Here is a 14312-nt window from a genome sequence, read left to right as displayed (position 1 = left end):
CAACAGAGCAAGTCAGGGTTGTACCCATTACTGAAAGACGCCCTATGACATGTCTTGTTGTAACTGCTATTTGTGATCTGCCAGGCGCCGTCATTTGAGTTTTTTGTCCTGGCATTTAAAGATCCTTCCAGGTAGTGTACCTCATGCACATTTCAGAGGTGAACAGCCTACTGGCACAGGACCCCTGACTCTATCCCAAACTTCTTGTTGCAGTACCAGCAGTAGCCTCTCCCTGATGGTAGGCAGGAAGGACCTAGAAATTGAGTGAATCATCTGCAACCTCCCCTCAAATTGATGTGGAGGCAGGTCTCCCTTGGAGATCAGAGTCCAGATGGCCTCCCCACCCCAGTAGTGATGCGTCAGTCACCTCCGTCAGCTATGGGTGTGGTAGTAACAGGGGTCTGCTGCTGGTCCACATATGGTTAGCTACCACTGCAGATCGTTTGCAGTCTCCTCTGACAACTGGATGGAATCTGACAGCTTACCTTGGGGCTGGGCCCACTACAACTTCCACATCATCTACATTGTTTCTCGAAAAGCTGGTTGTCTCTGGTCAGAGTAGGAACTGAAAAGTTGCTGAAGCATTGAAGGGCAGCTCCATGGTAAAGACAGGGTTGTGTCTGAATCTGATTGAAATGGGACCAGGTGCATCGGTATGGATTCGGGGATGCAACCTTGGTCAAAGCAGAGACAAATATGGTTCAGAGTTGGCCAGGAATATTGGAGTAGAATCCTCCCTAAAGCACCAGAGGTGTTGGGCCAGTGTCAATGTCAAAGAGACCGGCATGGATTTTGGCAAAAGACTGGCATCGACTCCAAAGTGGAACCTGAGACAGGACCAAGAGGCACAAACTGTTGATTACAGCACTGCAAAACTTTGGCACCCAGAGGCGCACAAGAGGGAGTCCGAAGAGTGGCAAAGATTCATAACATGGCCTCTTTAAAGGCCTCGATGTTTTATGTCGCTGAAGGTCCAGGAAACTTTGGGTACATCAAGATCTACAGTGGATCGACTCCTCTGCGGGGTACTGGGATCAAGACAGAGATGCACTGTTGTCCTTGCGACGTCTCTGGCAGAGATTGATGGGACAGGTATGAGTCCCGCTCGGCCTTCTTGTGCTTCTGCTTGAATTTAACTTACTGGAAGACTTGAACTGAACCAAGGACTTGTGGGAACAAACCTAAGAGCAGGAATGGCTCTGCATCTATGAAGGGAGCGAAATTTATGTGACTTAATTAGTTATCCAGCAACATACATCTTCACTTCACATTACTGGATTTCAATCAGATTCATAAGAGCACATTTCCTCGCACGACTTGGACTCGATCCACAAACACCAGAGGCACACCTTTGTTTAGGACTGTCACAAACATTTGTTTTCAACAGTCCCTGCAAGGGTTGAACCCAGTTGTTGTTGCGGTGGACATTGTTCCTTTGCGAAGTGGAAAAAGTAAACTTTTGAGAAAAAAACTCATCAACGATCAGAAAAAATTGGGAGCGAGCTCTGGATCCCATGTAAAAGGTGATGACAGATAGAAACTGAGGTTGACATGCAGGGGAGGTGCTTGTATATGGCTTCACTAACTTCCAGGATGTAACAAAGTCAATGTGGAACAGCACTGCGCCATCTATGGCGCGCAGGATCAATGCTGTTTTAAATCTTCCAGATTCAGTCGGGCACCTGAGGATAGTCTAGAGGGGAGGAATCTGTGGTTAGAAGCATTCTTCACGAAGTTCATACAAGTTACTTATAACCAAGTCAAACATTTGAGAAGGCAAGTGCCACAGTTACAACTGCAAAAGAGTGACTGCATAAAAGAATATTTCCGTTAGAATTAAAAAAAGAGAAGCATACATTTCAAGAATTGTAAATGTAAAAGGATGGAGCGGAAAACAGACTTCAAGAACAGTAAAGTCAATCATAAAAGGAGACAAAGAAAGGCCAGAGCTGCCTAGCCCTAGAAGGGGTAAACATAAAGGGAGGCAAACAAATTTGCTTTGTATTCGGCAGCAGCACTTTTTGAATGCAATGATGCATCGCAAAAAATACTACGGGTTAGAAAAGTTTAATGTTTCTCAGTGAGCAGATAAGGCCTACCAACGCCATACGGTATTGCTGTTTCTTTACTTGCTAAAACACTAGGGACAGTTTACTTTGGTTACTCAAAAGTACCTGTTGTAAGCCTTCTTGACTCATTTCTCCTAACTCTTAAGCTAGTAAGGAGTTACTAACTTCTCTGCTGAGTGCTTCTTTATGCTGCACTTAAATCTTCACCACCTGGACTTACTCCATGACCCTCCTATAACATATAAATTGTAATACCTGATGCTCACATGAGGTATTCCCATTTTCCCTCAAATGACAATACAATAGCGACCATTTACCCCTACCTCAGGCTTGTATTGAAGAGTATGAATACCCTTGAGCATGACTGCAATTGATTATGTCTGGGTCTACCGTAAGAAGTAAGAGGCCGTTTGTTGGTGTTTCCATCAATGTGTGGTTATACATAGCGGATCTCTTTTTATTGAACACATTTTGATTGTATTTTGTATTTTTCTGTTTCCTTCTGCACTAACACCATTAGTGCTTCAGCTATTTTTTTGTTCCTGAATTATTGTAACCCATAAGTTACTGGCCCTTCCTCATGTGAAGGCTGGAGCAGAGCTTGGGCCTGCACCTAGAACATTTAATTGTTTGTCCTATTGTGTTTATTCAATTGTATCCCTTAATGTCTCTTGCTTCTTTTCCACAGTATAATTAGCAGTTTAACACCCGCTTGCCCTTGAATCAATCCACCTTATATGATATCTGTCCCTGTTTCATGGTAACCAGGAGCAGTGGTGAATGGCCGTAACAACGTGGGCTCAGCCACATATACTGTTCCCTGCAAGCTGAACCACAGGGGCAAAGGGACTGTTTACAGGGAAGGGGGCCGTTTTAGGCCTCAGGACAGGAGGTTGGGGACGCTGGGTCTGGGTACTTTAGGGATGTAGAGGACACAATTTAGGGCTCAGGGCGGGGAGGCTGGGGTTGGAGTAGTTTTTGGGGCATGGGTTTAATTGTTAGGGTGTACCAAAACAAGGGGTCACTGTTCCTGAGAGAAAAGAGTCGGCCTAGGGAATAGGGAGAAGAGTCAGCATGGCTCTTATTTGTTGACCTCACACATCCCAAGGGATGTCATGCTTCATCATAGGGCGGTTGCTCCTCGTCGGGCCGGCGCTGCAATGCCCTACAGGCCCTCCGAAGGGTTGCTTTTACGAAGATCTTTTGAATTCTCAACCTTTTGATGCATGTGAGGTAGTTCTCATAGAGTGGTGAGTGAGTATAAAAATGACTAGAGATTATCAATGCTGTGTCATTCCAACTCCACGGGTCCGAAGGCCCACAAGCGGGGTAGTGCTTTCAAATACGATGCACATGGCCTCGTACAACTCTTTTATCTGAGCGGGAGTCACTCCAGCTCCTGGAAATGGGGGGAGATGCAAAGTGGACTCTAGCTCCACGGAACTGTGCCTAGAGCATCGGTGCTCTTTACCTCTCGACGACGGACGCCAGTTGAGGTGAAGACGAAGTCCGCTTGGACTTCTTCTTATGCCTCTTCCTTGAGTGTCTCAAGGATCTCGAATTTGTAGGAAGAGAACTTAGGGCTCCATGAGCAGTTCCGCAACCTCTTCTTCTTCGATCGGAACCGTGACTTCCTCAGAGCCATGCTTGACGGTGTTGACTGCTGGGCCACGAGGAGCTTCATCGCACACTCCCTCAAGGTTTTCGGAGCCATCGCCTGACAGTTTGAACACAACTTTGTATTGTGGTCGCACGAGACACCAAAGACATCCGCGTTGGGGATCGATGACTGACATCATGCGGGAACAAATCCTTTGTGTCTTGAAAACGATCTTCCTTGAAGACATCCCTCGTACACAGTAGGAAATCCCAAAGGTTTGACAAAAGTCAAGAAAAAGCCTACCAAAAAGCGGCAGAGGGGTAGCTCTTTCCGGATCAGCGCTTAACTGGGGCTGAAAGAAAAGAACTGACTTCCGTGCGCCTGGGTGGCGCCTATATAGGTACCGCGACGCCATAACGGACGCTGACAATGCCAACAATGCCACGTGGAGCCGAATGGAGCCACCTGACGTCACACACACATGGTATTGCTCAGCAAAAGTTTCAAGATCCAGTCTGATGCCTGGGAAATTCAAAGGTTAAGAATCTGCAGCTAGAAGTCTCTTCAAGATGCAACATATTATTACAATACGTAAAGCCAACCCCTGGCAGTGCACAGCAGGGAGTTGGCCACAGGGCCTTAAGTTCTGTTAAAGGGGAGGGGGGGCATGTGATCCCCCTCCCTGAGCCTTATTAAGCCCATTAGACCCTACAGATACCATGGCCTTATGTTTTTTTTAAAGGGGAGGGGCCAAGTGGCTTATTAGGCCCTGGGGACACCATCCCCCAGGGCTTTTTTTTCTTTTTTTAAGGGGAGGGTGGCTGCGGGGCCCCCTCCCTGAGCCTTATTAGGTCCTGAGGACCTTATTCCACAGGGCCATTACTAAAATCAAAGAGGAGGTGGGTCACACAGCTCCCCTATCCGAGCCTTGTTAGGCCTTGGGACCCAACCCTCCAGGGCCACTACTAAAATTAAAGTGGAGGGGGACCATGCAGCCTCCATTCCCGGGCCTTGTTAGGCTCTAGGGACCCCATCTGATGTTGCTGGCAGCCAATGAGAGCGCTCGCAGGATGCTGACTCACGCAGGAGTGAGATGGTCCAAGCGAAATAAAGCTGCCTGGGCCAATCTGAACGTTCCATTTTTAAATTGACGCTCCCACAAGAGTCTTTCGAGCGTCTCGCGGACCCAACCGTCCAGATGTACAATTTGTTTCGTAAAAACTACTGAACAGATTTACACCAACAACCAATTTGCTGACCAAGATCTAGCTTCCTGCCAAATTTGGTGTCAATCTGTTCAGCAGTTTTTGTGGTAGCCCGTCTTAAAGAAGTCTATGAAAAATGCATGGGGATTTTGCGTTTTGAGACCCCTTTTTTCTCTGCCCCCACTCGACGGATCACCCTGAAACTTTTCACGCACAAACTAGTCCAAAAGTATAAATTTACGAATAAATAATGTATTACATGACTAAATTACACATTGGGGCTACTGTAACTGTTGGTAATATTCTCGTGAGACTCATGGAGTGCTACAAAAATATACTGAATTTGATCTATTATTAATCTATACATCGCTGTTGTATTAACAAACCTTGTTCAAATGAGTGATGTTCACTTTAATGTAACTTTCCTGATGTAGGATATTCTAGAGTTATGTAAATTTAGGGAAGACTGCCTTGTGGATAGCATTCGAAGGAGCCCAACTATTTCTCATGCTCTCAGCTCTGAGACACCTTCTTCAACTCCTCAGAGTGACACAAACAGTGCTTAATTTGAGCAGGTGGTTTCCGGTCCTCAGCACCAGCGCTTAATCATCAAAACTGGAGCTTTTCATGAGCACCTGTTAAGGACAAGTTAATGTATGGGGAGATTAAGTTTTCCGCCCAGAATCACAGGATGTTGAGCCAATGGCGAGATGCGAACCTGGTTCCCCAGGTCCAAGATCGGCAACTCTGGCCTTACGCCACATCCTCTGCCCACTTTCATGGTTAGTAGTTGGTTCTGTTTTAGGCCACGCTAACATGAGAAATGAGCTGGTGGAAGCTGCCTCCTTAAGAGTCCTGGCACTTATTTATTTATTTTGTTTACAAATTAAGCACTGGATGCAAGTAAGAACATACTGGTAGGCGGAGGTTGGCAAAGTATTCAGTTACGTGACGTGAAATTTCCCTCTTCATGCTCAAAATAACGAACATTCAAAAAAAATATTTTAAAAGTATCTGATGACTGCTTTTATAGACTCTGATTTGCCTATCATGCATTTTTATTCTCTGTGCTATGTCTAGTTTATATCGAACAAAAAGGCTCACGGAGTTAAGCGCCCTCAGTTGACATTTCGGTGAACTATACGCTGAATCTCAATAGTCAATTCGGCCTTCCATCTTTCTGATGTACGTAGATAGAATATTTCACATTGAAAAATAGTAACATCTGTTATTTGCAGAGTTCATGGATTTTTTTTTATAAACGCGATATTTTTTATGTTATGCTATATCTCAGAGCTAAAGACTGCTAAGCAAATGGTAGAACCTGGTGCATATTATTAAAGAAAAAAATCAAATAAAGTGGGGTTAGACAAGCTAACAGCGTAAACCATCAGTAGAGAAAAGCAACTAGACTGGGGGGTGAGGTACTTCTTCACGGCTAGAAAACGGAACGTAAGTGAGAAATCACAAAGCGAAAACACCAAGTTCTGCACTCTGAGATGTATATTGTAGTAGACTGAAAACTTCTTCAAGCTATTTTTTTGGAAATATTGTTTTCACAAATACGGTCATTACGACCACTGAGAACAGACTGGCTCCAAAGAGAAAGAAGCCTTGGTTAAAGATATGTTATTCCTATGTATCACACAAGACTGAAGTTGCATTTTACATACAATTACTGCAAAACAACATATTCATTTACTACAGGAAGTGCAAGCATGCGCCTATCACTTGCTTCAAGTTTGAGATGTATTTAGTTATTAGCTCAGCCAATCAGAACTCTGGCACGAACTTCGGTCTGCCTGCATTCTAAGCTGAGTGTGTGTGTGATGGAGGGACACATACTAGATGGACACAGTTGGCAAGTCCGCCTGCCATGTTTAGTGAGTTTACGGCTGCAAGTGCTGACAGCCTTATTGCCTGCGAGCTATAGGGTGTTTAAACTGACAACCATAATTACGAGCATCAGTCATAATAGGGGGTTGGCAAAAAAGGCAGTCAAAGCCCTCTGCAGTTAAGGCTCTGAGCAATATGGGCAGTAAGGCAGGTTAGCACCCTGTATGCAATGGTGAGATTGGCTCAAACAGTCAGGATGCTGGCATGCACTCCTGATTCTGGAGGCATTCAACGTCCAATTAAAGTATTAAGCAAGGAGATTAATGAGAAAGCAGCAGTTACTGCAGAGCTTTAACCCCCATTAATTCCCTACATTTTGTACACTCATCTTTGGGTCAGTGGCTTAACGCAAAGTGATACAGGCACCTGCACTTACGAGAGGGTAGACGACATTTAATGATATGTTCTGCATATTGTGAGGGTGGTTTCTGCATTCCTGGGCAAATTCTTCTTTGCTCCATGCTTAAAGTCGCCATTGGCATGAATGTACAGAGAAAATGGTGACCAACATATATACACACACCTTTCCCCATTCGAAGACGTACCCTTATCAAGCATTTGCAATGCAATAGGTCCTGCATTTACAAGAGCTATCAAAAGCGAGACCTATTGCATTGCACATGCAATTTTTAGAAAGTGCTCCATGCCGCGCTTTCACCTTAATGTCGGCCACGCACCTTTCTTTAGACGAGCCTCGTCTAAAGAAAGGGGCCAGGCCGCCATTAAAGTGAAAGTGCGGCATAGGACGCTTTTACAAAAAAAAGCATGTGTTTGTCAAGTTGACAAACAAATGCTTTTTTTGGTAAAAGTGACCCATGCGGTTTCCCTTTAATAGCGGCTGCGCATCTTTCTTTAGATGCGGCTTGTCTAAAGAAAGGAGCGTGGCCGACATTAAAGTGAAAGTGCCGTATGGAGCACTTTTACAAAAAAAATATTTGCAATGCAATAGGCCTCGAATTTGCAAGAGTTTAAGCTATTGTAATTTATAATGCCAATAGCTCAAACTCTCGTCAATTCGAGGCTTATTTCATTGCAAAGAAGCGGCCACGATTGTCCCGGGCTGGTTTGAAAATGGAAGCGTGCATTGCGCGCTGAATGTTGCAGGAAAGCATGTTGTGCCTGCAGTACTAGAAACTCATTAAAGAAAATAATGCTTACAGACTAAATAAACATACCATGGAACAGCAGAAGTAAAAGAGCCAGTCCTCATGGAAGGTTATAAATGTCGACAAGGAGGTACTAAGGCGGGGCTAAAAAGAAATGAATCAGAAGCTAGAATTTACAAAGGACATTAACAAAAGCCAATGAAAAACATGGGTGGAGAGTGGGTGGGACTTCAAGTACATACTCAAATACAGCATGCCTTGCAGAGCAGCGCATGCGCTGCAAAGTCTCGACCTAAAAAACGAGTCAGAAGAAAAGACAGTGAGGAGGGTAAATACAAAGTGTTATAATTGAGTCAGCGTCTCACAGAGGATAGGGGTCGTGGCATGATTTTAAAGTTTGCAGGGACTATAACTGAGGCAAAGCGGACTCAAATTTCCACCTAAAACCAGGCTGCATTCCTACTTGAGACCCATAACAACCCTGCAACCCTTGACCCAGTCCTGAGGCGGAAGCCGGGGCTGGAGGTACTCAATTGTTTTAAACTTGTACTTTTCACTGCACTTTGCTCTTGTGTGGTGTCACTTCTTGAATCTGTATTTTAAATAACAAAACGAAGCACTACTCAGCGCTCACTCGCTCCTACCTTTAGCGCTCAGCTGACATCAATAGCTGCTCGCTGTCCCCAGCTCCTCGCTTGCAGCCGCCATCACCTGCGGCGTGCGCGCTGACCCCGCCCACTTGAGGCCACGCCCCCTTCCTCGCCCTACTTAAACCGCTGACTCCTAGCGGTCGGTAGCAACCCTTGACCCAGTCCTGAGGCGGAAGCCGGGGCTGGAGGTACTCAATTGTTTTAAACTTGTACTTTTCACTGCACTTTGCTCTTGTGTGGTGTCACTTCTTGAATCTGTATTTTAAATAACAAAACGAAGCACTACTCAGCGCTCACTCGCTCCTACCTTTAGCGCTCAGCTGACATCAATAGCTGCTGGCTGTCCCCAGCTCCTCGCTTGCAGCCGCCATCACCTGCGGCGTGCGCGCTGACCCCGCCCACTTGAGGCCACGCCCCCTTCCTCGCCCTACTTAAACCGCTGACTCCTAGCGGTCGGTAGCAACCCTTGACCCAGTCCTGAGGCGGAAGCCGGGGCTGGAGGTACTCAATTGTTTTAAACTTGTACTTTTCACTGCACTTTGCTCTTGTGTGGTGTCACTTCTTGAATCTGTATTTTAAATAACAAAACGAAGCACTACTCAGCGCTCACTCGCTCCTACCTTTAGCGCTCAGCTGACATCAATGGCTGCTCGCTGTCCCCAGCTCCTCGCTTGCAGCCGCCATCACCTGCGGCGTGCGCGCTGACCCCGCCCACTTGAGGCCACGCCCCCTTCCTCGCCCTGTAAATGTGCATACACAGGACGCGCAGCGGACGAGCGCAGCGGGAGCGCCGTTTGCGCGCCGAAGGCGCGCCTAAGGCAAGCCCGTCTGCGCCCGTCATCGCCAAGTCATCGCCTCTCGCCAGTCCCCCTGCCTAACCCCGTCACCCCCCCTCTCCTATGACAGAGAGTTACTACTTAGCCTGAACCCTGGACGGTCTTGCGCTAACATTACAGGTAGGACCGGTTTTACCTGCCTACAATGTCAAACCTGCAATTTTATTACTGCTGAACCCCACTCCATCCGACAGCTCACAGCTCCGGAAAAAACCACCTCCATTTCAATACTTCACCTCAACGTGAGATCGCTTGCCAAACACCACCTTGAGGTTAATACCCTCATCCTGGATGAAAATCCAGACATCCTCTTCCTCTGTGAAACATGGCTATGGGATGGTACCTCCACCATTCCCAACCTCACGCTACCAGACGACTACCTGATGTCGACCATTAACAGAGATGGAAGAGGAGGCGGCATCGCTATAATCTATAAAAAAATATATTCTTGTGCATTTGTTAAGGAAGAACTGCCAAACTGTGAATGCGCCCACTTTAAAATCACCATAAATCCTAACTTCACAGTGTCGGGTCTCTACATCCATCGCCCACCTGGCCCCACTTCTAAATTCATTGAGGCCCTCCTTGAGACAACAACTTCCTTAATAACCAAAAACTCTAATTTCACAATTCTGGGAGATCTTAATCTTCATTTCGACCAGTTAAATGACCCTACGATCAAAACGCTCCTTGCAGACTTCTCCGCACTGCAACTCAACTCCTTCATTTCCACTCCAACCCACTTAGCCGGTCATATCCTAGACCCAGTCTTCTCTAACCTAGAGAAACTTACCTCAGAGCCTCCCCTACCAATGGGATGGACGGATCACTCCCTTATTAAATTGGCCATTCCGGTCAATAAAAGCAGACACAATACGGCTTCTACCCGCCGATTAAAAAGACCATGGCATAAACTATCTCATAACGACCTGCATACGACCTTAGGGGACTTCCACCTTGACACCAACTCTGATATCAACGCCAATTACAGCGCGTTTCATGAGTGGATCACGGGCGGACTAGACAGCCTCATTCCGGCCAAATGGCCTAAAGGTCGCAATTCCCCATCCAACCCCTGGTACAACGATACCCTCAAAAACTTACGCAAAGAATGCAAAAAGGCAGAACGCCTCTGGGGTAGGGATTACAACAAAGAAGAGAAATCAAAATATCTACTCCTACAGAAAACGTACCACAAAGCCATCCGTGCGGCACGGACCGCCTTCTACGCCGACAAGATCGAATCTAGCCCCACCCCTGCTAAAGAAATCTTCAAACTCGTACAAGAACTGTAGAGCAGTAAAGCTCCCCTCCCTACTATCTCCTCCGAGCAGCAGTGCGAAGACCTTGCCAGGTTTTTCGTCGACAAGGTATGGAAAATTTACACCTCCTTCCCTCAGCTCATCCCTAGCACTACCAGCAATTCCTCCTCTTCCCCCAGCTACTCGAACATGACGTGCATCCCAGAAATCACTGATGATATCCTCTCCAGACTATGCAAAAAGGTCAAATCTGGCTCCCCCGCAGACCCTATGCGCCCGGCTCAATTCTTAGAGTCCCTCAACTTCTTCCTACCAGCACTTACCGCCACCCTGAACCTCTCCTTCACTTCAGCACGTGTACCATCAGCCTGGAAGCAAGAGTGGGTTTCGCCTATCATCAAGAAACCCACCCTGGACCCATCCAAACCGGAGAACTTTCGTCCTATCTCCCTGCTCCCATGGCTGTCTAAACTCGCTGAAGCGCATGTCAACATCACTCTATCCCAGCACATGGTCAAAAACAACATCCTTGACCCATCACAAAACGGGTTTAGACCAGGCCATAGCACTGAGTCTGCTCTCTTAGCCACCACAGAGCACCTCCGAGCGATCTTAGATGCCGGTCAAAGTGCTGCGCTGATCCTTCTGGATCTTAGCGCAGCCTTTGACACGGTATCCCATGTCATCCTTCTCAACCGTTTGGAGACCTTTGGAGTAGCTGGTCACGCCTTGGACTGGTTCAGATCTTTCCTCGAAAACAGGTCTTTTCGAGTTTCTGCCCCCCCCTTCCTATCCAAACCTCACCCCATTGCACAGGGAGTTCCGCAGGGTTCCGCGCTGAGCCCATCCCTTTTTAATCTCTACGTCCAGCCTTTGGCGGCAGTGGCCAAAGAGTGGGGATTGACATTAGTATCATACGCCGATGATACACAGCTGGCCATCGCTCTCTCAGAAGGTCCTTCCAACCTATCCTCCAATTTCAAAAACGGACTCTCTGCGGTTGCCCGATGGATGACAATGAACTGTCTACAACTTAACGGCGGAAAGACAGAGGTACTTCTCCTGGGCAAAAACACCAGCCTCTGGAATGAACATTGGTGGCCATCTTCCCTGGGCACCACCCCCCCCCCAAATCCCTAGTGAAAAACCTAGGTGTTTGGATGGATGACTCACTCAACTTTCGGGCCCACACCAAGAAAGTTGCCGGCACCTGCATTGGCCTGCTGAGAAGCCTCAGCCACATACTAGGCTTTTTTGACGCCAAAACCCGCCAACTAATTATCCAAGCCACCATCCTCTCGCGTCTAGACTACGCCAATGTGCTCCTTCTTGGTGCCAATAAATGTGAGATAGCACGACTCCAACGTGTGCAGAACTCTGCGGCTAGAACTCTGGTCGGCCTCCCCCGCAGATGCTCAGCCAGAGTGACCATCAAAAAATTACACTGGCTACCCGTTGATTCTAGAATCAAATTCAAGACCCTCATTATGTCCTTCAAAATTCTCAAACCCAACAACCCCCCTCTGCTTCGACCCCTTCTCACTCCCTACGCCCCGACACGGAACCTAAGATCCTCCAACCAAATTTTTTTATGCGTCCCTCGCATAAAACGCAGCCGCATGGGCGGCCGCTCCTTTAGGTTCCTCGGAGCCAAGATGTGGAACGACTTGCCACAACATATCCGTTCAATAGACAACCTACCAGCATTCCGGAAAGCTGTGAAAACGTTCCTATTCCCTTGCCTGTAACCCTCCCTCTGTCCTGTCCCCTCCCTCAGACCAGGTTCTGGGTTCCTAGCGCCGGGACGCCTCATTGCTGGGGCAGCTGTCGCGCTCTACCAAAACTATAGAATAGAATAGAATAGAATAACAATGCATGGTTTTCTAAAGAGCTTTGGGATAACTAAATCCATGATGGAGAAGCGGCAAATAATTCTTGTTTAAAAGGATACTCCTCACTGTTTCGAATGTCAACTACCAGTAGCTTTGGCTTGCTGGACTTGCTCTTCTTCAGGATGGCCTTGGGTCCGCTGAGCTCGCACAAGTCAATGAGGTCCTCTGCAGAGATCCGCGGTGACTGCTCAGCCTTCAGCTCGCTCAGCTTGATGGGTTCTCTGGCCTTAGGAGGAGACACAGAAGATGGTGCTTCTGAACAAACTCAAATGCTGAGGCACTTGTCTGCATCATCCATCATAATTTACAGCAGCTAGACTAATAACAAAACTGGTTTATGCTCATTTATTGATGTTCAATTAATTATAATCATTACAACACAAAATATATATTCCTTCCCACCCTCTCACTAGACTAATAACAAAACTGATTTATGCTCATTTATTGAAGTTCGATTAATTATAATCATTACAACACAACATATATATATTCCTTTCCAACCCCTCTCCAACCAACTGTTTTTTTTCTTGCTTGACTACCCCATGCAGAGAGATTGGTTCACCTCCACAAGCCCGGATTTAAAAGTCACTATTAAAAGCCAATTGTTGACCTGACAGTTTTTTGCTCTATTGTCATCCTCGAGTACGGTGCCCTACGTCGAACCCTTCCCATATTGCACACAGGTCCAGCAATTCTTAATATAAATGTTCATGTGTTAACATTTAGTTTTCACACGGCTGGAAGGGTTCCACTCTAGTTGTTCCCTGATTGCACAATGGTCCAAAAATGCTCAGTGCTAAAAATACCCATTTTAGAAGTTGGGTTCCACTTCAATCTTTTTTGTGTGGAGATCTTCTCTGTCTGGCCTGATCCCTTCCTCACTGACCATGACTGGTTAGTACTGGAATAGTCCTACACTATGATGCATGCGCCAAATATGACTAGTTATCTTAATATTGCTAGCTATAAACCCCAAAAAAGTCTTTTGAGTGAGTCTACAAAAGCACTAGTTCAATAAATAAAGTCTAAGCATGGCAGGGTTAGCAATGTAGGTGGGAATTTAAGAAAAAACCATAAGAATATAGAAAACATCTTGGGCGGATTAGAACCTTGTGTCCCTTAAACCAATCTCTGCAGCACGCACATTAACCCCTTGAGGGTATGCGGAGAAGCGTGACTTAAGAAGCCTGGCGAATGATGCTTGGCAACAGTGGTCAGCAGACTACGTTTAAAATGACCTCTTGCCAGGGATCCTAGAACATTGGGCCCCAGAGAGGATTGGGGCTGTTTTGTGTGCAAGTTCCCCTTTAAGAGCTGCTATGACAGGGTGTGGTGAACTTGGGGACTGGCTGTCTCGTAGGCGAAACCCTAGAACTTGATCCTCATACGTGATGTTTTTAATTCTTAATGCTTCTTTTAATTGTACCTGAACCCAAAGCTGCACTAATAAAGTGCTCCAGCCAAGCTCATGAAGAAATCGTCTGCCTCGGTTAAAATGTACGGTGTGCATAGAGTTTTAAACATGAGGTTACTCAGTTTTAAATTTTGGGCCAAACAAACAAATGTCTTCATCATTATGAAACCTACTCTGATTTTCCCTTCCGCATGCCATTCCTTACTCTGGCCTGTTGCAAAAGAACGAGTAACTTACCTCTGATCATGCCTTGCTGCACTCCTTCCTCCTACAGCATCTTATGTGTAAAACTCAACCCTCGTCTTCAAGGGTGCTATGGAAGGGGTTAATTTAAAGCATCCATGGCGCAGGTATCCATTACAAAGCAAGTCACTTACCTTTG

The 14312-nt window shown here is 46.4% G+C and overlaps 1 protein-coding gene across 1 annotated transcript in view; it reads right to left on the bottom strand.

Moving 5' to 3' along the window:
* TBCK (TBC1 domain containing kinase) overlaps positions 1-14312 on the bottom strand; it is a 1513148-nt gene that overhangs the window by 302182 nt on the left and 1196654 nt on the right. Inside the window, exon 24 of the mRNA XM_086962029.1 lies at positions 12576-12742. Coding sequence (XP_086818155.1) covers positions 12576-12742 — 167 coding nt within the window. The remainder of the gene's footprint in view (positions 1-12575; positions 12743-14312) is intronic.

Source organism: Lissotriton vulgaris, chromosome 3_1 (assembly GCF_964263255.1).
Source record: "Lissotriton vulgaris chromosome 3_1, aLisVul1.2, whole genome shotgun sequence".
NCBI classification, from domain to species: domain Eukaryota; kingdom Metazoa; phylum Chordata; class Amphibia; order Caudata; family Salamandridae; genus Lissotriton; species Lissotriton vulgaris.
This window is presented reverse-complemented; position numbering and strand designations above follow the sequence as displayed.